Source organism: Ptiloglossa arizonensis, chromosome 2 (genome assembly GCF_051014685.1).
Source record: "Ptiloglossa arizonensis isolate GNS036 chromosome 2, iyPtiAriz1_principal, whole genome shotgun sequence".
NCBI classification, from domain to species: domain Eukaryota; kingdom Metazoa; phylum Arthropoda; class Insecta; order Hymenoptera; family Colletidae; genus Ptiloglossa; species Ptiloglossa arizonensis.
In genome coordinates, this window is record NC_135049.1 from 23,345,063 (window position 1) to 23,363,150 (window position 18,088).

The following is an 18,088-nucleotide window of genomic DNA, read 5'->3' on the forward strand; positions in this document are numbered from 1 at the left end:
AGACAAGTGAGATAGGTTCCAATAGGAAGGGCTTTTTTCTGTTTCTTTTAAACAACACATTTTTTTACTTTAAATCGTGCATTATTGCCTGCTACTATATTTTCACTGACAGTAAAATATTACCTTTGTATACATATGAATATTTATAATATATAAATTTATTTTGCTAATGTGTATTTCTGTTAATTTCTTATCATTTTTTACCAATGAAAATATAGTTTGTATTTGATACCACCCCTCTAGTAGCAGCACTGTTATCTATTTAAAGAGTATTCCTTTATACAATTCTTTTATTATATTAATAGTTGTTAGCCTTTCTCACTTGTCGATACATTTAAATACTTTCAATATTTTTTTAATATTCTTTACAAAACTTGTAATCTTGCTTTAATTTGATATTGCTATACTAAAAACAGTTTTCCTACATAACGCAACAATTATAAAATACTAAATAGTTCTTGTCAAGATATAAATTCTAAGCATGTCTAGAGGGGCTGAGAGCAGAGCAATGATGCCAAGGAGATGATGCCATGCTTGTCTTTTGATAACTGTAATGGAATTAGATAACACCGTCATTTGTTTTAAAGACTATTTTTTTATAATAGTATCAAATACTGTTTCTTAAAAGTTACTTTCTTTTTATTTCAAAAATTATACATTCAAGCTAATATGTAATGGAATAACATGAAAAAAATTATTTATTATTTTCAATAACAATCCGATAATTAAGTACAACCAGATTTTGTTTATCTAGCTAACTGAATTAAACAAAATTTTATATTATGTACCCAATGATATTTTATAGTATTCTACAACAAGCAGCTGTAAATTGCCATTACCATTATACTTGAAATTTATTGAATGTACATAAAAAGATATAAGCAACAGGTCTTGAAAATCATTCTATTTGCAAGTTGCAAATGATTCTTAAAAGACGACCATGGCATCTAAATTGTGATTCAAATTTCTGTACTTTCTTATCCAACTTTATTTGATAAATAATATATCAAAGTACTGTGTATACATATTTGTCACAGTAGTACTGGAACAAGAATTTTTCTCAAATTAATGGCATTTAAAAGTTATGTATCGAGGGGAGTGTAAAAGGTACATGAAAATATGCAAAACAGGAGGACCACAGATGGACACAGAATAGGGCAAAAGACTGAAGAAAATAAAAACAACGAAGACAGAAACAGAAAACGAGAGAAGACGAAGAGAGGGGGAAAAGACAGAAATAAAGGGAGAAAAGTAAGAGAAAGAGAAGAAAGGTTTACTGTTACTCTGGTATTACTGTACTTGCATGCACAACCAACGTACACTGGGCAGTCTACGGAGCAACCAGATACCCACTTTCGCCATCTGCGCTTGGATGCCCTTGGCGACCAGTGCTTTCACAGCACCCTCTGCCGCCACTGGTGACTCAAAGTCTACAAATCCATAACCTGTAACATGCAAGTACAATAAAAATTGATAAAAAATAATCACTAATCACTATAGATGTTTATTTATTCATAGTATGTATTATAACAATGATTATTTGAACCTTGTGAAACAAAAATATAGTATAAAGTTTAACGAAGTACCTTTACATTTATTCGTGTTTTTATCCAAAATTGCCTTCGTAGAAGTAATAGTTCCATATCTGCAAAAACACAATGTATTAGAAACAATATGCTTCCTACATTTTGAAGAAAGTATTAACGCCTACCATATTACATAAAACATTATAATTATATTGGCAACTATTTTTTCTAAGTATTAAATCATCACCAACATTTGGAATTTTGGTGTTACACGAGTGACTTACTGAGAACACATGTTAACGAGGTCCTTGTCAGTTGTATTTTGGTTGAGGCCACGGATATATAAATTTGTTTTTGATAGTTGTTCTGCCTGTTGTCCTTGCATAGCATTATTGCTAAGAGTTGTGCTCATTGTCCCGCTTTGACTGCCAGTAGCACTGCTACAACTACTATTAGTGTTAGCTGGAGAGGAGGCCGTAGGCACCCGTTGTCCACCATACTGTAATACATTTAAAAAAGAAAAAAAAAGAAAATAAAATAATAATAATAATGCATAAATTTGAAAATATATATTAAATTAATATTTTAAGGATTTTTAAGAACATTTTACAATAAGCATAATAATCACTGTAGTAGTTACTTAACTAAAAGTAATGAGAATATTATTTTATAAACCAAATAAATAATGGTGTTTATTATATTTGTTGCAAATAAAATTTATAAGACAATGTTGTTAAAATTATGTTTACAATAACTAACTTCAACGTACATTTTACATTACTAATGTTCACAACATACTACCTCACAAAATTTATTGAAAATGTTACTTCAATTGTTTTAATGTAAGTAATATATATCAAGCTTTATTTTATATACATTTGTATGAAACATTTCCTCATAACTAATATAAAAATGTTACCAATTATTTGTGAACTAAATAACACAATACAAAATATCAATTTAGGGGTAGAAATAACTGTGATCAACTGGATAATAAACCATAATATAAGAAATATACAATTAAAAATTAATATGGTACATTATTCTTTAAAAGAAGATACAATCAAACTTTTCAAGCAAGAAGTACATGAAACGTGTGTCACAAAATGTCAAGTTATTATAGCCCCACCCGGCACGAAGAGGGGTTAACGTAATAGAAACATGCGATCATTCTCGCATTTGTTTATTCTTCTCTTTACACCTGACACTATCAGAATTGAACTTTACTTCGTAATAATTGTCTGACCTATCTACTACAATTTATTTCCTGGTTTTATGCTGGTCGATTCAGAAAACAAACAGCATAACCAAAACGGTACCATGTAAGACACATACATATTTCGAAAGATCAATCGTGTAACCTCGTTACAAATCGAGAAGAGGGAGAATCTTCCAAGAAAGATTCGACGAAAGAACGTTGAAAAGATTGCGCATCGTTCGTGCGAGAACAGTATGCCGCGTTGTCATGGCCCCACCCGGTTCACGAAGAAGGGGTTAACCCTTTCGCTGCGCAAAATCTAACAAGCTTTTGCACTGGCTGCGCGCGCGTTTCCAACAGAATTATAAATATTTCAACTCTCTGTTCTCTTATACTAAAATCATCTCTCACGAGTTTCTTTGTTGAACGCACAGAGCCCGAAAAGAATTTACAACGTATTTGTACCGTACAGTGATTTTACATGTATCGTCATATACGTAACCGACAAAGAAAACACTACTGCTTCCGTTCTGTCAAGGAAGAAACTTATCTATCTCACACCGCAAACGATATACATAAAATGTTTTCCTGCTAAAAGGCAAACGTACATTTCAACGTTGTACAATGGCAAGGGTTCCAACGTAACCAATAGACTGATTACATTTGGTCAACCCTGTACAACGATAAAACATAACCGTGCAGCAAGCGATGGTTAAGTCATCGATGCACCGATGCAGTCACTGAGAAAATCTTTACCCACGAAATTCGACCGAGCGAAACGTCGATTTTTCGTTCCATTTTCGATTAACGATATTCGACTACGTCAGGAACGGAAGGGGGAGAGAGAGAAATAGAGATAGAGAAAGAGAGGACTTACCGACGCGTGCTGTGCGTAGGTGGCGGTGGCGTAAGGATTCGCCGTAGGCGGTAGTTGCTGTGCTCCGACGGGCATTTGGCCGGCCGCCGCAGCTGCGGCCGCTGCGCTCGGGTACCGCGTGTACGGCGGGTAGGCAGCCGCCGCTGCAGCCGCAGCAGCGGCCGCGTGAGAGGGCGGCGCTGTGCCCCAAGCTGCGGCACCGCTCGCACGATACTGCACCGGGTTCCCGCCTCGTGGCCCGCCGCCGGTGTTCCCCTTCAATCCGTGCCCGCCTCCACCACCGCCGCCGCCACCTCCACCTCCGCCACTCGCTGGACCCACTCCGACGCCGCCTCCACCACCACCACCGCCGCCGCCCCCGGCGCCACCGGCGTTACCATTGTTTGCACCCACGTACGTCGGTCTCGGACCGTTTGTACCCTGAAATATAGAAGAAGAAATATGTCAACCATTTTGCATTGGAGAAAATTGTTTCTCTTACGAGTTACGGTCACGGAGATTGAATATTGAATTTAGGTTAGGTTGCACAAGTAGTGCGAGACTTTCCTTTCGATAGATACTCGAGTCGCTCGTTCTCGGTTCTCTTCGTTCTTTCTTTCTTTTTTTCTTTTTCAGAAGCCAGAGCGTGGATTTTGGGACCAGCTTTCAAATCAACGCGTACATTTTCTTCGATCCCTGTTTCTTTTTTTCATCTTTACGTCAATTGTTCGGAGTAACGTTCGACCGATACAACGAACGATCCATAATTGTTCAATCGAGTCTTTGTAACTTTTGTCAACATCCGGTATACAATACAATAACATTGAGAAATAATCTTTACTTGTATTAGCATTTACACGAAAGGGACGAGACTACAATGCATCATTTACGGTATGATCTAATAATACCGACATTGAATCGTGTGTGAATCGTACACACGTTCCTTTTTCGTTACTTATGAAACGATGGTATGTATCTGGTTCCATCGAGTTTCGCTACAGTCACGATACTGTACGTAAATCATTTTAGGTACCATAAATTAGGTACTCTAAATTTAGCGCGAGAGTACAGAATGCAATAATCTTAATTGAAAGCGCAGTCACGCGAAGTACAACATTTCCCAACGCGACGGAGAGGCAAGACGTTGACGGCACGTACAATTCGCGCAGGGGAATGATGAGTAACCGAGTGACAAGATAAACCATACGAAGCATTCTGGACGATTTATATGCACTGCCTTGAGAACATTGAAGACGGGACAACAAATACGCCGTACATTTACGAAAAAAAAAAAAGAAGAGAGAAAAATAAAATTGTTTACTTTTCCTCTTGCGACACTTGTTCCTGTACAATTTATGAACGATGATCTTGTTATTTTTCTTTGTCGTTGTTGCTCGTTACTATAATTTACTACTATCGTTCGTTGTCACACGTTTCGACGATTCGGTCGCCGTAATCGGTGGTCGAGGCCAATGTTACAATTTTTGAAAAGTTTTTTTTCGACGCTTCAAAAAGAGCGAAGATTATTGTATCACGTCCCTAAATAATTCCGCGTGGAAATATACATATAGGGTCTGGTAACGGACGACGCTCGCCTTCCTAATTAGAGCCATTTGCACAGCAAATTCGTGTCAGTTAATGTCTTTAGCAAACACATTACAGCGACTCTCGTAAGTCCGTGGCAGCAGCAAGCACAATCGGTTGGTCTGTTGCCAGATAAATTTGTTCATAGATAGATGCAAATAGGCCTTAATTGCGATGTACGGGTTCGAACGCGCAGCAACTGGAAGGTTGTTCGAGATTTTGAGTAAAAATAAGAAAACCCGAAGGTCTGTTTATACACGGTCAACGCATAACGCAAATCTTTATGTCAGTGCAAAATTTTCGTTCCAAACTACGACTGTTCCATTATTATCTTAATAACGAACTCGGAACTCTCGATTAAATTAATTTCGTTAAATATTTAACATCTTTTAACATTTTTCTTTCGGTAAATTTTACTCTCTATACTCTCGCTTAACTCTGATACTTTTTTTTTCTTGGAAGTATATTTTACCGAATATTGCGACACGATCGAGGTAAAGCAGAGATTTCAAAGTTGATGATTTTCACAAATTTTACCACACGTATTGTCCAGTCGACAAACGAGATCGTTTAAGGTCGAAACGCTTAATCAAATGTTAAACTGATCGTTCTACCGAAGTTGTCACCGAACTTCAGAGTTCATCGTTTCTGGGTCGAATTAAAATTCGCGCGTTATTGAACGATTTCTTATCAGAAATTACACCTTGATCGGATCGTCGCGTCTCTATCGGATAAAGAGAGCAAGCCGATGGCTTCGTAATTGTGTAACTAATAAAGTAATCTTAAAATTACAAGGATACCTCCTGAACCGTTTTGTCCAGTTCACGCAATTAATACAATTCGATTGATCGTGTATTAATTACAGGAGACGCGTTACGTGTATATTCGCGAAATATTCTCAATATAATATCGCTAGGGATGTTCGACGTTTATCGACATTTTCGCAGTTATCTTTCGATGATAATACATTCACACAGAAACGCACTTACTGAAATTACGATGCATGTGTACACGCATTACGGTTTTGCTCTTTATCTATTGTGCTTGACCTCCGTGTAACGCTACAGTCAAATATTAATAGGAGAACAGATACGTTCTTGCTTCGTTACTGATCGCGAAACTCGCGTTTCGTTCTCTCGATGTACGTACAACCGAAAGGTTATTACGATTACGGGTGCACCGATAAGATAATGATACTTCATTTGTAAAAAATTTCGCCTACCGTCTGACATTAATGTGACTGATTCGCAAGGATTATTATTCATTTTCTCTGGTTGTATCAGGTCGTCGGCGGATTTACCTGGTAGGAGCCCGATCAATTTCGAAATGCAGAAATTCTTCCTTTCTATCAACACGTTGTTGAGCCCCGAGTAGCAAACATTGGTCACGTAATCGGTCCTGCGTGACTCGTTGACTCACAATGATCCCAGGTTGCCCTCTTTTATTCGACCATCGTTTTTATTTATCTTCGGTTACTTTCTCCGCGAACCAATACACCAACCAACCTAGACTCCAAGGTTTACGTTACAGAGAATACATTAATAACGCCCGATGGAGCCTTTTCGAGGTTTGGAGAGCGGTCCTGGTTCGTTGTTCAGTTTTATTCGTACGTTTCTTTGATTCACTATCGTACGAACACCCACGATCCAACTCGGAACACAATACACCTGATCAACACGTTCGAGAACCGCTCGTTAGGCGGACCTCACTGTTCGGAACACCCGAATAAGATACCCCCTTGATTTTAGGTTCCGCGTGGTTGTCGCTAATGAACGAGAAACCTGGAGTTTAAGCATCGAACGAGGTCCTTCCGTCCAATCTCCTTCGTAAAACAGCGAACACAAAGCTCCTAGGAGTCTCCGGGTAACGACGGAGTCGAACGTATACCGGTTTTCATCGTCAAAAGTGGCGCGGGTACACACTAGTCGGTGTATCATCGGGGGGAAACGATTTTCTCGTCAAAATAATCAAAGGTTCGCGGTGACATTCTCAATGGGCGGTTGATTGGCAAGCAACGCCGAAAATAAATCCACGGGATCGCTTCCCTGTCGCAATCGCGAAGGACTTTCTCAGCCGGCTGCTGCATCTGTCGCAATCGCAGGACAGGCCTTTCCAGGACTTTCGAGCGTTGCATTCCACGCTCCTTTAGAAAGGCCTCTCTCGTCGATTTGCATTTTTGGCATAGTTGTGATAACACGGTTTACCGTTTGCCGGAGAACGGGGAGAGGAGAGGAGAGGAGAGGAAAGAGAGAGAGAGAGAGAGAGAGAGAGAGAGAGAGAGAGAGAGAGAGAGAGGAGGGGAAAGGAGGAGAGAGCAGCCAGAGTCAGCGGGGACTGAAAGTCACGGTTGTTAATCACTTATCATGAAACTCGAACCTTGTCACTTCCTGCACTACTTAGTTACCGATCTCCGATCTCTTTCCTCCCTTTCGTCTTTCCCTCCTTATTAACGGAGATCAGGGATGGATAGAGGTCTCGTCGACCTGGAAAAATCTCGTTTTTCGTCTGTTTGTTTGTTTTTTTTTTCCAACGACACAATTCGAAACCACGATTTCGTTCATTTGCATATCTTCCAGGAACTCGACTCGCTCGAGGAGAGGGTGTGGTAATGGATCAATTCCATCGGAAACCCGGTTGTCAACAAACTCGCGTGTCGGCTCCGCTACTTCCTGTAACTACCCGCTGGCGTCCATTTTTCTAACAGGACGTCGGCATTTTTATACAGAACGAACACTGCTCAAGGTGGCCACTTACCAGCTACGCGTAAAGGCAGATTCACAATGCACGTCTGGGCAATCGTCAACTGTTCACCGTGACGTTTCTCGAATGCACCGGCTTTCCCGTTATCAATGTAATGCAAACGAAATCGAATGAAACTTTCTACGGCTCGAGATTCCAGCGAGGATTCGTTACACGTTCAGTTCGACGCGATGTCGAACACGTTCAAAAATACACCTCGGACGTTCACGAATGCGATTCCAATTTACCGAGAAATCGTCAAAGCGCTCGTCTTCGAATCTCAACCCTATGCAGCGCTCGATTGTTCTCTGCTACCGGAAACCGACGCCTCGAAAAGATCCTTTAAGTCGTAAAATTCATCTGTAACGAAACATTTTCATATACTTACGCATACATATACGTTTACACTCTACAAGAACGTAATATTTCAATTCCAATTTGAATTACAAACCACCAAGTTTTCGGAAATAGTACACTGAATCAGGTCGTGACCGAGGATCTCCTCTCGAGTCCAAAGGGTTAAAAATACGTCATTGAATCTTAAATACACTCGATAAAATTCTAGCGAGTCGCGTAACAGATTTTCGTCTTTCGAGGGTGCCTTCGATTGCTCGTATGCTCGCGATCGACGATACTTGTTCGGAAATTTCAACGTCGCTGTACCTTTCGAGGTACGGCAGCTCGAATCTTCTCGGGAATTTTCATTCCCCGATTGAACCGCGATCGTCGAGGTTCTCGCGCGCAGGATGGTACGCGATCGAGCTTTCGAAGCCCCTCGAGACGAATTTCGTGCTTCGAAATGGAAAGCGACAGCGCGCAGTACCACCGTTGGAAAACGCGTGTCGGAGTGAAGTTATCGGTCGAGCGGTTCGTTGATACGATGACTCACGGAGAACGGCCGTTGGTCATCCGACGCCGCGGTGCTTCGTGAAAATTCCAATGGCTCTCGAGTGCTCGAAACGACGTCGATCTAGGACGAGAGGCGCTCGTGGAGGCCTCGAATCGTCTTATTCCCATCGCTAGGTACGGTGCACGTTACAATGATGCGCAGACGTGGTAAGCAGGAAGTGGCATCCGGTCGGTACATCACGATACCCATTTCACACGTCGTTCTCTATTTCGCAGTGACCAACGGCCACGTTGTCTGCATGCCGTTCAATTGAACCGGCGGCATCTACGGGCAAATCGTTCGTCTCGTTATCGTTTCGTCGATCCTTTATTGTCCCGAGCTGACGACATCTACGCAGCCCCTCCTCCACCCGCAAACCGTTCCACGTATCTTCGAAGACTCCCGATGGATTTTCGCCATTCTTTGCGCCCGTTCGTCGTCGTTTCGTTAGCTTCTGATACGGTAAATAGACGAGTCAAGGTCGCTACCAGTTATCGGGTCACCCTGTAAGTAATGCTAATTCGATGATGACACGTCGTGAACAAGATACAACTTCGTTGAATCTCGACCGAAACGATCGTCGAAACGGACTATCGAGAGCCGATCGAATCGATGGTAACGGACACTATCGAGAATCGGTTTTGCAGAGAGTCCTTTGCGAGAACAACGTGAACTGAATACTCGAATATTAGTACGATGTTATTGTCCACGTATTATTCCAACGCTGATCGCGAAGCTTGTTAATTATTCTGGCTTCGAAATTTTTTACCAGCTCGTACAAAGTGTGTTCTCGAAGAACGAATAGAGCGGCGAGGGAAATGCTTCTTGGTACTCTCGAATAGTCTCTTTCGCTCATACTTGTTTGAAAATTCATCGGAGGATCGTTATACCCGAGGCTTGGAATTTTTGCAAGTAATTTGGGTTTCCTCTCCGGTTGAACGTTGTTCTCATTAAGGATTCTAGATAACGAACGAGACCATACGAAGCGAGGTAGAGCCAACGCGTTAGAGGGTGACTATATCCATTCCCTCGATGAAACTCGATGGAATTATTATTGGCACAAGTACGGAAACTTCATGACTAGCAATAGCGAGATAAACGATGCACTTAGCGGAAATCTTAACGGGATCGCGAAGTGCCGAGGCGGATAATTACGTTTAAGATTCGAGTAGTCTCGTTAATATTCATGCAAGCCGTTGAAAACTTCGGCGTCAATCCGAGCCGTGCGCAAAATGGAAAACTTACTTTTAATTAAATCTTCGAGTGTCCTTTTTTTTTTTAATCGTTTTCAATCCACGAACATCGTTTCCATCGCGATTGGATCGTTCTTTGAACTCTCTTGGCGCGAATTCGCCGAATACGTGGACAAAATCGAGTCGGATCGTATCAACGGGTACGTTCGAATCGGTTCTCGTTATTTCGAACGCTTTTGGAAATATATGTTACGTCGAGATTTTCGCGACCGTTCGACGAACGAAACGATTTTACTACTAACGAACGCAGAAACGAACACGTCGGTGATTCACGTCGGATTTCTGAGTTCAACCGATCGGGAGGGGGAATGTGCTCGTTACGTTGCAACCGAAGACATTATCGTATATTTCGTGAACTTCGAGACGGCACTTCGTATGCAAGAGCTTTCTTCGTCTTCGAGAAATTAGTGGCTCCTCGACGAACCACTTTTCACCGTTACACTCTCACAGCCAACTTCCAAGAACACTCTAAAAGAAGCTATCTTCTTCACGGTTGACTTATTCTCCATACGAACGACCGAAAAATAACGAAGGAGTACAAAATAATACCTACGCGTGGAGGGTATTTCTAATACGGTATTGTTCGAATGGAAAATTGAACGGGATTTAAATTCTCAAGGTAGTTTGTTCGCGTGCGAGATTTGTTTCGGTCGGTTTGCAACTCGAGAAATTTTCCTTCGAAATTAAGAAAGTGGTGGGGGGCCTACCACCGCCGACTGTATAAAAATAAAGGGTGAAGGCATACCACAGGGATCGGTGTGATTCTTTCTCGTAATCGGAGAGGCGTGACCGCACGAGGTCACTGATAAATGATAACGGTGGGGGGCTCCTTATCGAGTCGTCCAGCATACGTGAAACTACGACCGACTCTCGTAATCGCTTTCTAAAATGGTGTTTCACCTTTTTATTTTTTTTTTTCCCTCCGCCGCGCCGTTTTATCGACCCACCGACGTTTTCAATACACGGCGTTTGAATCGCGGAAAGATTTAAAAAAAAAAGTTTCTGCCGGCGTACAATGTAAAATGACAGGTAAATTGAGCGTTCCGGAATTACAGGTACGAACGTAACCAGTTGAGTACAGCTTGCGACGGGGACAGAAAAAAAGTCACATCGAACCCGTGTCTAAAGAATAATTGCGCTTGTAAATTTACACAAATTATTTATCCGCGCCGCGGCAGGAAAAACGGAATTTGTTACGCCCTGTTTGTAGCATCGATGTTGAATTATTAGAAAGTTAGAATATACAGGGCGGTTCGGGATTGTGAGAATCGAGGCGGTATACACGTAAAAGGTAAGAAATCGGTTTCACCGAGGATACGAGGATAATTGATATAATTAATGATAAAGGACCCGGGAGTAATTATAATTCAAAGATTTATCGGTTGTCCTCGCGAGCGGTGAACCGGAAACTATATACATATACGGTCGGACTTCTCGACGATAATAAATCAACTTATCTCTTATTCACCGGGACAGAAGTATCCATATTAATATCCCATGAAATACGCTATCGTTTGTACTTTAAATATCTCTCGTTCGATTTATCCGCTCCGTATTATCTATTATCTATTATCTATCCATTGGTATCTCGTGTATTCTCGAATAATTCATCCAGAATAACTTAAACAGCCCTGAAGAGCTCTTGATTCCGAGTGGCTGCAATATGAGATACTTGTAAGGTAATCCAGGCTGACTGGCGCGTATCAATATGCCTTACATGTTAGCAATGTATCAATAGTGTCTAATGATGCCTTGTCATTTGAAATACCTGGCGTATCCAGTTTTCTAATCAGTGGTTTGTTCACGGTAATATCGTGTTTCCCCGCACGGACACGTTTTATACAGTCTCACGAGTTCTTTTACCCTTTTTCTATAAATCTCGAACGTTGTGACGTCCATTATTTTCGTACGAGCGATCTTTCGAGCGTACGCGTACATATTCTTACCATCTGAGAAACTTCGTTCTTTCGAAGTTCTCGATTTAACTTAAATAGCTCTCGAGTAGCCGAGTATACCCATACCTGGTATCTATATCGTCGAACGAAAGAAATAAATAAAGAGAACTATTCGCGCAATTACACACACCCGAGGGTACAATTCTAAATATATCTGTTGTTTCCGATAGACGTCAAACATAAAAATATTGGCTTGTTCGAAAAGTCATTTCGTTTTTTTCTTTTTTTTTTCATTTTTTGGTGAAAATGAAACACGATTATTTTAGAGTGTATAAACATTTTATTAAATTATTCTTCATTTTGGAAAATGACTTTCCGAACGATCCAATAATATTGATTCAAAAAACGATACGTACGATAAACGTACGGGTCGAAAGATGTACAGATTCGATAAATTTAGGCGACCATCGCCCACCAGCAGCACTGGCTCGTTTCGATCCAATCGCGGTCCCCACGATTCGAATTTCGCGCTACTCGTTTCGAGTACTCGGACTGCAGCTCTGTCTGAATGGCCTCGCAGGATGCGGTTTGGACCCCGCTTTCTTTTATGTTAATACATCCCAAAGCAGGACCTGACAGGGATCAGGATGCCCCACATACCACGCCAGGCCAAACAGCGTCCGCTGTACACGATCTCGCATGAATGTTACGCTCTATTAGCGAGCGAACTCGCGTTACAAATACGATAACGTATTCGTGTCTTCTTTTTGTTAAAACGCGGGTCCAATCGGAGATCCCAATTATCGCGGATCGTGGAATCGGTGCACGGCGGCGTTTTCTCTCGGAAGCATCCGTTGCCGGCGAAAATAACCGCCCGGATCGGCTCCGATCGAGCGAAATCCACGGTCACGAGGATTAATTAATAACTTTCGTTACTCGCGGCGACTCGAGTTTGTCTCGCGTTGGTTGCCCGCAGAGCCTTTTCGTTCGTCGACGATTCGAAGGAAACGTACCGTAAATAACATCGAGCGAATTCCGCCCGCGTTCTTTTTTTCCGCGTTTCTTTCTTTTCACCACTTTTTAGAGAGATCTCGTACACGCGGAGAGCTCGAGATACTTTCCAGTATCAGCGTGCAAATGGGTGAAATTAATCTGTACCGCCGCCGCGAGAATTTGAAGATCCCAATTAAAATTTCCGAAATCGTTCGTCTACTCTGGAAACTTGTTCACCGAGACCGTTAGAAATTCTTGAAGTCGCTTATTTATTAATTTAACAGGGGTGGGGGGGTGGCGACAAGTTGTCGGTGAAACGATCCCCCTTTACGCCGTTCATCAAACGCGACCATACGAGAAGTAACCGTGGAATATGTAACGAAGAATGCTCAAACGTGTCGCGCGAAAGAAAATTTTTGCGATCAACGATTTATACTTGGCGCGATGTTCGATTGGAACTCTTGGATTTCGAGCGATCTACGTGCAACGCTCGACAGTACCCGATTACTCAAATCGATCGTACCAATACGGAATTAGTGTCTGTATAAATTCAAGCGATACGCGTTCGCGATATTGGATTCCGAATGCGCGTCGGACAACTTCGAAAAGCACCGTTACGGCGCTAAAATTCTCGCATGCGAGCATAGAGCCGAATCGATGAAGCGAGCAGATAAAGTTCACCGTGCGTTAGGACTGCAACTCGGTTTAATCCCGTTTACTACTTCACGGCCAAGATACATGCAGTCAGTGAACATGGTAACAGATATAGACCGTACAGGTACTCGAACTACTCTCACGCAGTGGCGCAGTGCCCGGCTCCGCATTTTACCGGGTCGCGCCATTAACCGCGCGCCGTCTAGAAATTAATCTTTGCTTCCCCGACTCGCCGCTCGATTAGTTCGCTCAAGTTTCGACAACGCGAAATCGTTAACAGCGATCGAGAGACGATGTTACGAGCTCGTGGTCTCCGTTCGCGAAATTTCAATTCTTCGAGACGATCGTCTTACCTTTTTCATCGGTAGTGAAAATAATAATATTTCGTACGGTTCAATCGCGCGAGACGAGCACGATGTTTCACGCGGATCGAGGGAGAAACGAATGCCAGCATTTCGAGGTTACGTACAGGAACGAACGAAAGTTGAAAAACGCGCTCGATATCGCCCATCGGTGTCCCCCCTCTGATACGCCACTGGTTGTTTCACGCGGCGCTGGCGTGCATGCACCTAGCGATGGGACCGACGCTCTCGCGTGCATTCACGACACACCGCAGAAGAAAGCCCTCTTCGCTCCCCACCCGTCCGCCTTCGTTCTCACGCAAATACCAGATAATGCACCTGTCAATTACATCGAACCGACGCTCTTACCCACGGAGGACGAGGGAGACCCGTTACTTCGAAAACGACGCCACCGACACCGGGCACGCTGGACAACTTTCAACCTCGATCGTAAAACTACATCGGCATGCATTCGTTTACGCACGAATCGAGGTACTCTTTAGCGATAAGCACGGTGCACGTGCATGTTTACTCGTGCAATCGCAACGCGGGGATCGGTGATATCGGAACGAGGAATCGAGATTGGCGAACTTCCATTATTTGACGTTTTTCAGTAAGGACAAATTGGATCGGTCCCCATCGCTGAGCATCGACGGAAGCGCGTGGATGCGCATGCGCATGCAGCCTTAATGGCTGAGTGGGGACGGGAAAAGAAAAGTGCTGCGAGTGGGGCGAGGGTCGGGGAGAAGGGGGAGCAGGTAAGAGGGAACCAGTCGTCAGGCTCGCTCATCCCTCCGCGAAAGAGTTCCTCTTTGCCGGCGCATACCGGACATTCTATTTCTTCACCTTGAGAAGATACGTACACCACGCACTCACGCAACGCCGTGACACCGGCCGGTGTTCCTTTCGTATTTCGCGGAGACAACGCGCGATGAGATCGGACATAATCGCGAGCAACATCGATATGTGATACGTTCAAATCTTACGTGTACTTTGAAAGACAGCTGAACTTTCACGTCGGATTGAATGACGAGAGATGACGATTTATCCTTTCATAGGTACCTCGAAAAGGGCTATTGTCGCAGATGTAATATCGAAGTCTACGAGATTCGATATTTTATCGGAAATATTCTTGCACTCTTGAACCGTGTACAGCACGCTTTTGGTGGTGTACCAAACACTTTGCAAGTACGCTTGATGAAACGTTTCTCTGTACAAGTACTACACGAATTTAACGAGAGGATGTTGTAATTGAAACGTAATTTTTACAAACCCGATCACATTGCGTAACAATCGAAGCCGAGACTCGTCGATATTTTGCGTTCGTATCCTTGCGTACCGAATTTGTTTCAGCGAAATGAATCGAAGTAGAATTTTGGAAGGGGAGTTTGAGGGGGGACAGTGCAGAATAAATGACAGGGGCGTGCACGTATCCTGTCAACTCGATGTTTTCGAAAACAGCCGCAGACTTGTTAATCGAGGACAATTTTGACGACGCCGAGTGAACCGCGGAATACTAAGCGGGATTTCACGCCGAAGAACACAATTAATTACTTTCAGATCGTTGTACCACCAAGGTCGACCTCGAGGTAAGCGAGTACACGACACACGACGCGTTTACCTTCTGATTGACCGTACTGTGTTTCAAGTACGGAACGAAATGCATGAGGGTAAGATACGGGAGGATCTGGCCCGTATTATTCATTAGTAGACACAGTACTTAGAACCAACGAAATACATGTACATTTCGTTTGTTTTACAGCGAGTACTGCTTACATTTTTCACCGATACCGGATGGAAATATAAATAAATAGTAAAATTTTCTCGGGGTAAAAAAGAAGGAAAATTGATATTCTTTCATTCAAGAGGATCCACGAAGACGAATCCGTTTAATAAAAAAAAAAATTTATCGGACAAAAATTCGATTAGATCGCGAACAAATTACACATTTATCGATTCGAATTTTTGAGTAAAAAGTAATTCGATAGACACCGTGGGCAAATTTGATGTCGAAATACGATCGTTTTACGCATCAAGGGAGAAGTGTGAACGGTACGTTGCAATTCGCGTGCACGGGGAACGTGCTTTCAATAAGGCTCTCATTCGAAAATATTTTCTCCTCGACGTTTACTGATGAAGTCACGTATCGTGACTGACCGCACGGCATACTTTGAATACTTTGTTATACAAGAACGTTGTTGTGCAGCGTATACTATATAAAACGTCTAGAAAGTTTCAATGGCGCTGCATTATCATTAGGATGCTTCTAATCTGTTCGAAGATTTGAAAGTTATTAACAGTATCGCCGGTGGAATTAAGTAACGATAGAGGCGCACCTAGTATAATCGGGTCGATTAATTAAGTACTTCCGGTCTTCGCTCGAATCGTGAAGGACTTACCTGAAACAGAAAAAGGGAGAAACGATTAATTGAGGCATTTAATTGGAAACGGAAATATTAAAAATCATTTACGCTTCTCGACGTAATTATAGGACCATGTACTCGATAATATCAAGTCGTTTACGCCCGACAAAATAATTAGCGGATCGTCTATTAAAATGTTTGCATTTGCTTACTAAGGTGTACAACACTTTGAAAGTTACAGCCGCGCGCCGCATAAATTTAACATACGCGGTAAAAATATTATTACGTTCGGCAACCATGGTTTCTTTCGTCTACAACGATTAACGCGTTCTCTTCGGAATTGTTTGGAAACACGATCCTCTAACAATTTTGAACAGTGCGCGTTATCTAGATAATTTATCTACCGGCATCTTTATCGCCAGGCGTGTACCAAAACATCGTGTACACGCGTCGTTTCTATACCGTACCGAGTCTCGTAAATTCCTCCCACGATTATCTAAATACGTGGCTCAAAATAATATCGAGGATCGCCCGCTCAAATGACTTTATCGCTCGACGGAGGTATCGAATACTTTATTAGCTTCAACGCTCTGCGTAATTCGGACAGATATGTTTCTAATATGTTTTCCAACCTACGATACTGAACGAGTATCGCGTCTCTGATATCTCGGTTCGCTCTTCTCGAATATCCGGGAAATCCTCCCGATTGATTTCAAACGGTGCACGGAAGTGACGAGTAAGGTTTGATTTCGAAACTCGAAGAGACAAATACCCTTACGAGCGATTTGTTCGTGTTATCTCGACGAGAACACACGCCTTTACATTTGCACGGGCATGTTGTTATTAGAACGATCGACGTTAACAGGAAATAAATAGTCCCGATGTTGTTCCGTCGCGGACGCGTTACGGTTTTAATGCGAGCTACGTCGCAGACGAATTTCGTGCCACGAAACCTGTTGATCTGGGAATCCATCCAAAAAGTCGAAGGACATTAAAACACGCTGACACGCATTTATCAGTTTTTTTCCCTCCACACCACCACCACCCCGGCCCAGAATAGTAATAACAGAGAGCGCAGCAGAGAATTTTCGCCGATGGCTTCCGACTCTCGATAAATTTATCGTAGCTAATCGGCGGGCGCATATTGCAGTCATTGTATCGGTTCGCGCTCTTATCAATCGCGCTCGACCGCGATTGTAATTCTTGTCCGTACGAGAAATTACTGGCGCACGTATAGCTCTGAATCGTAAACATTGCATTAAACGCGCGCGCACGAGCATCTCTCGTTGCTCAAGAGACGGGTTAACAACGCGAGATGTCGCGTAACATACGACGAAATTCAATTTCGCGACGATCGTCCGGAAATAAATCGGAAACGTGGAATCGAATTTTTCTTTCGGAGAGAGGATCCATTTTTCGAGAAAACGATCCATTTTTTTTTAAGAAAACGATCCATTTTTTTTCTTTTTTTTTTTTGAGGAAACAATCCATTCTTTGGAGAAAAACGACCTCGAGAGAAGTGTCACGGTATACAGATTACAGCGGGCGATCGTATAAAATATTCTAAGTTCCTCGTATCGTATTCGATTATAATATTTCGCGTTCACTGATTCATTTTAATTGGTATATTTTGCATTTCGTTTATCGATTCAAGGACCGTTGGAAATGCTACAGCATGCGAAATTCTCTCCGATCGATCGGAGACGTTCGAAACAGACATGTGCGTAGACTACGCGCACACGTATTCGATTGTTCCAAGTTTCGTAACGATCCTTTTTTAACCGTGGAGGCTTTCTC

At 42.4% G+C, this 18,088-nt stretch overlaps 1 protein-coding gene across 3 annotated transcripts in view; it reads right to left on the bottom strand.

Annotated features, from left to right (window-relative positions):
- The window catches only part of Shep (RNA binding motif single stranded interacting protein alan shepard), a 45,403-nt gene that overhangs the window by 8,542 nt on the left and 18,773 nt on the right, over positions 1-18,088 (bottom strand). For 2 of the 3 annotated variants that reach the window (XM_076305569.1, XM_076305571.1), the window contains exons 2-5: positions 3,602-4,021; positions 1,811-2,025; positions 1,587-1,645; positions 1,300-1,445 (exon numbers count right to left, since the gene is read on the bottom strand). In XM_076305569.1, coding sequence (XP_076161684.1) covers positions 1,300-1,445; positions 1,587-1,645; positions 1,811-2,025; positions 3,602-4,021 — 840 coding nt within the window. The remainder of the gene's footprint in view (positions 1-1,299; positions 1,446-1,586; positions 1,646-1,810; positions 2,026-3,601; positions 4,022-18,088) is intronic. The other variant, XM_076305570.1, reaches the window with a different exon arrangement.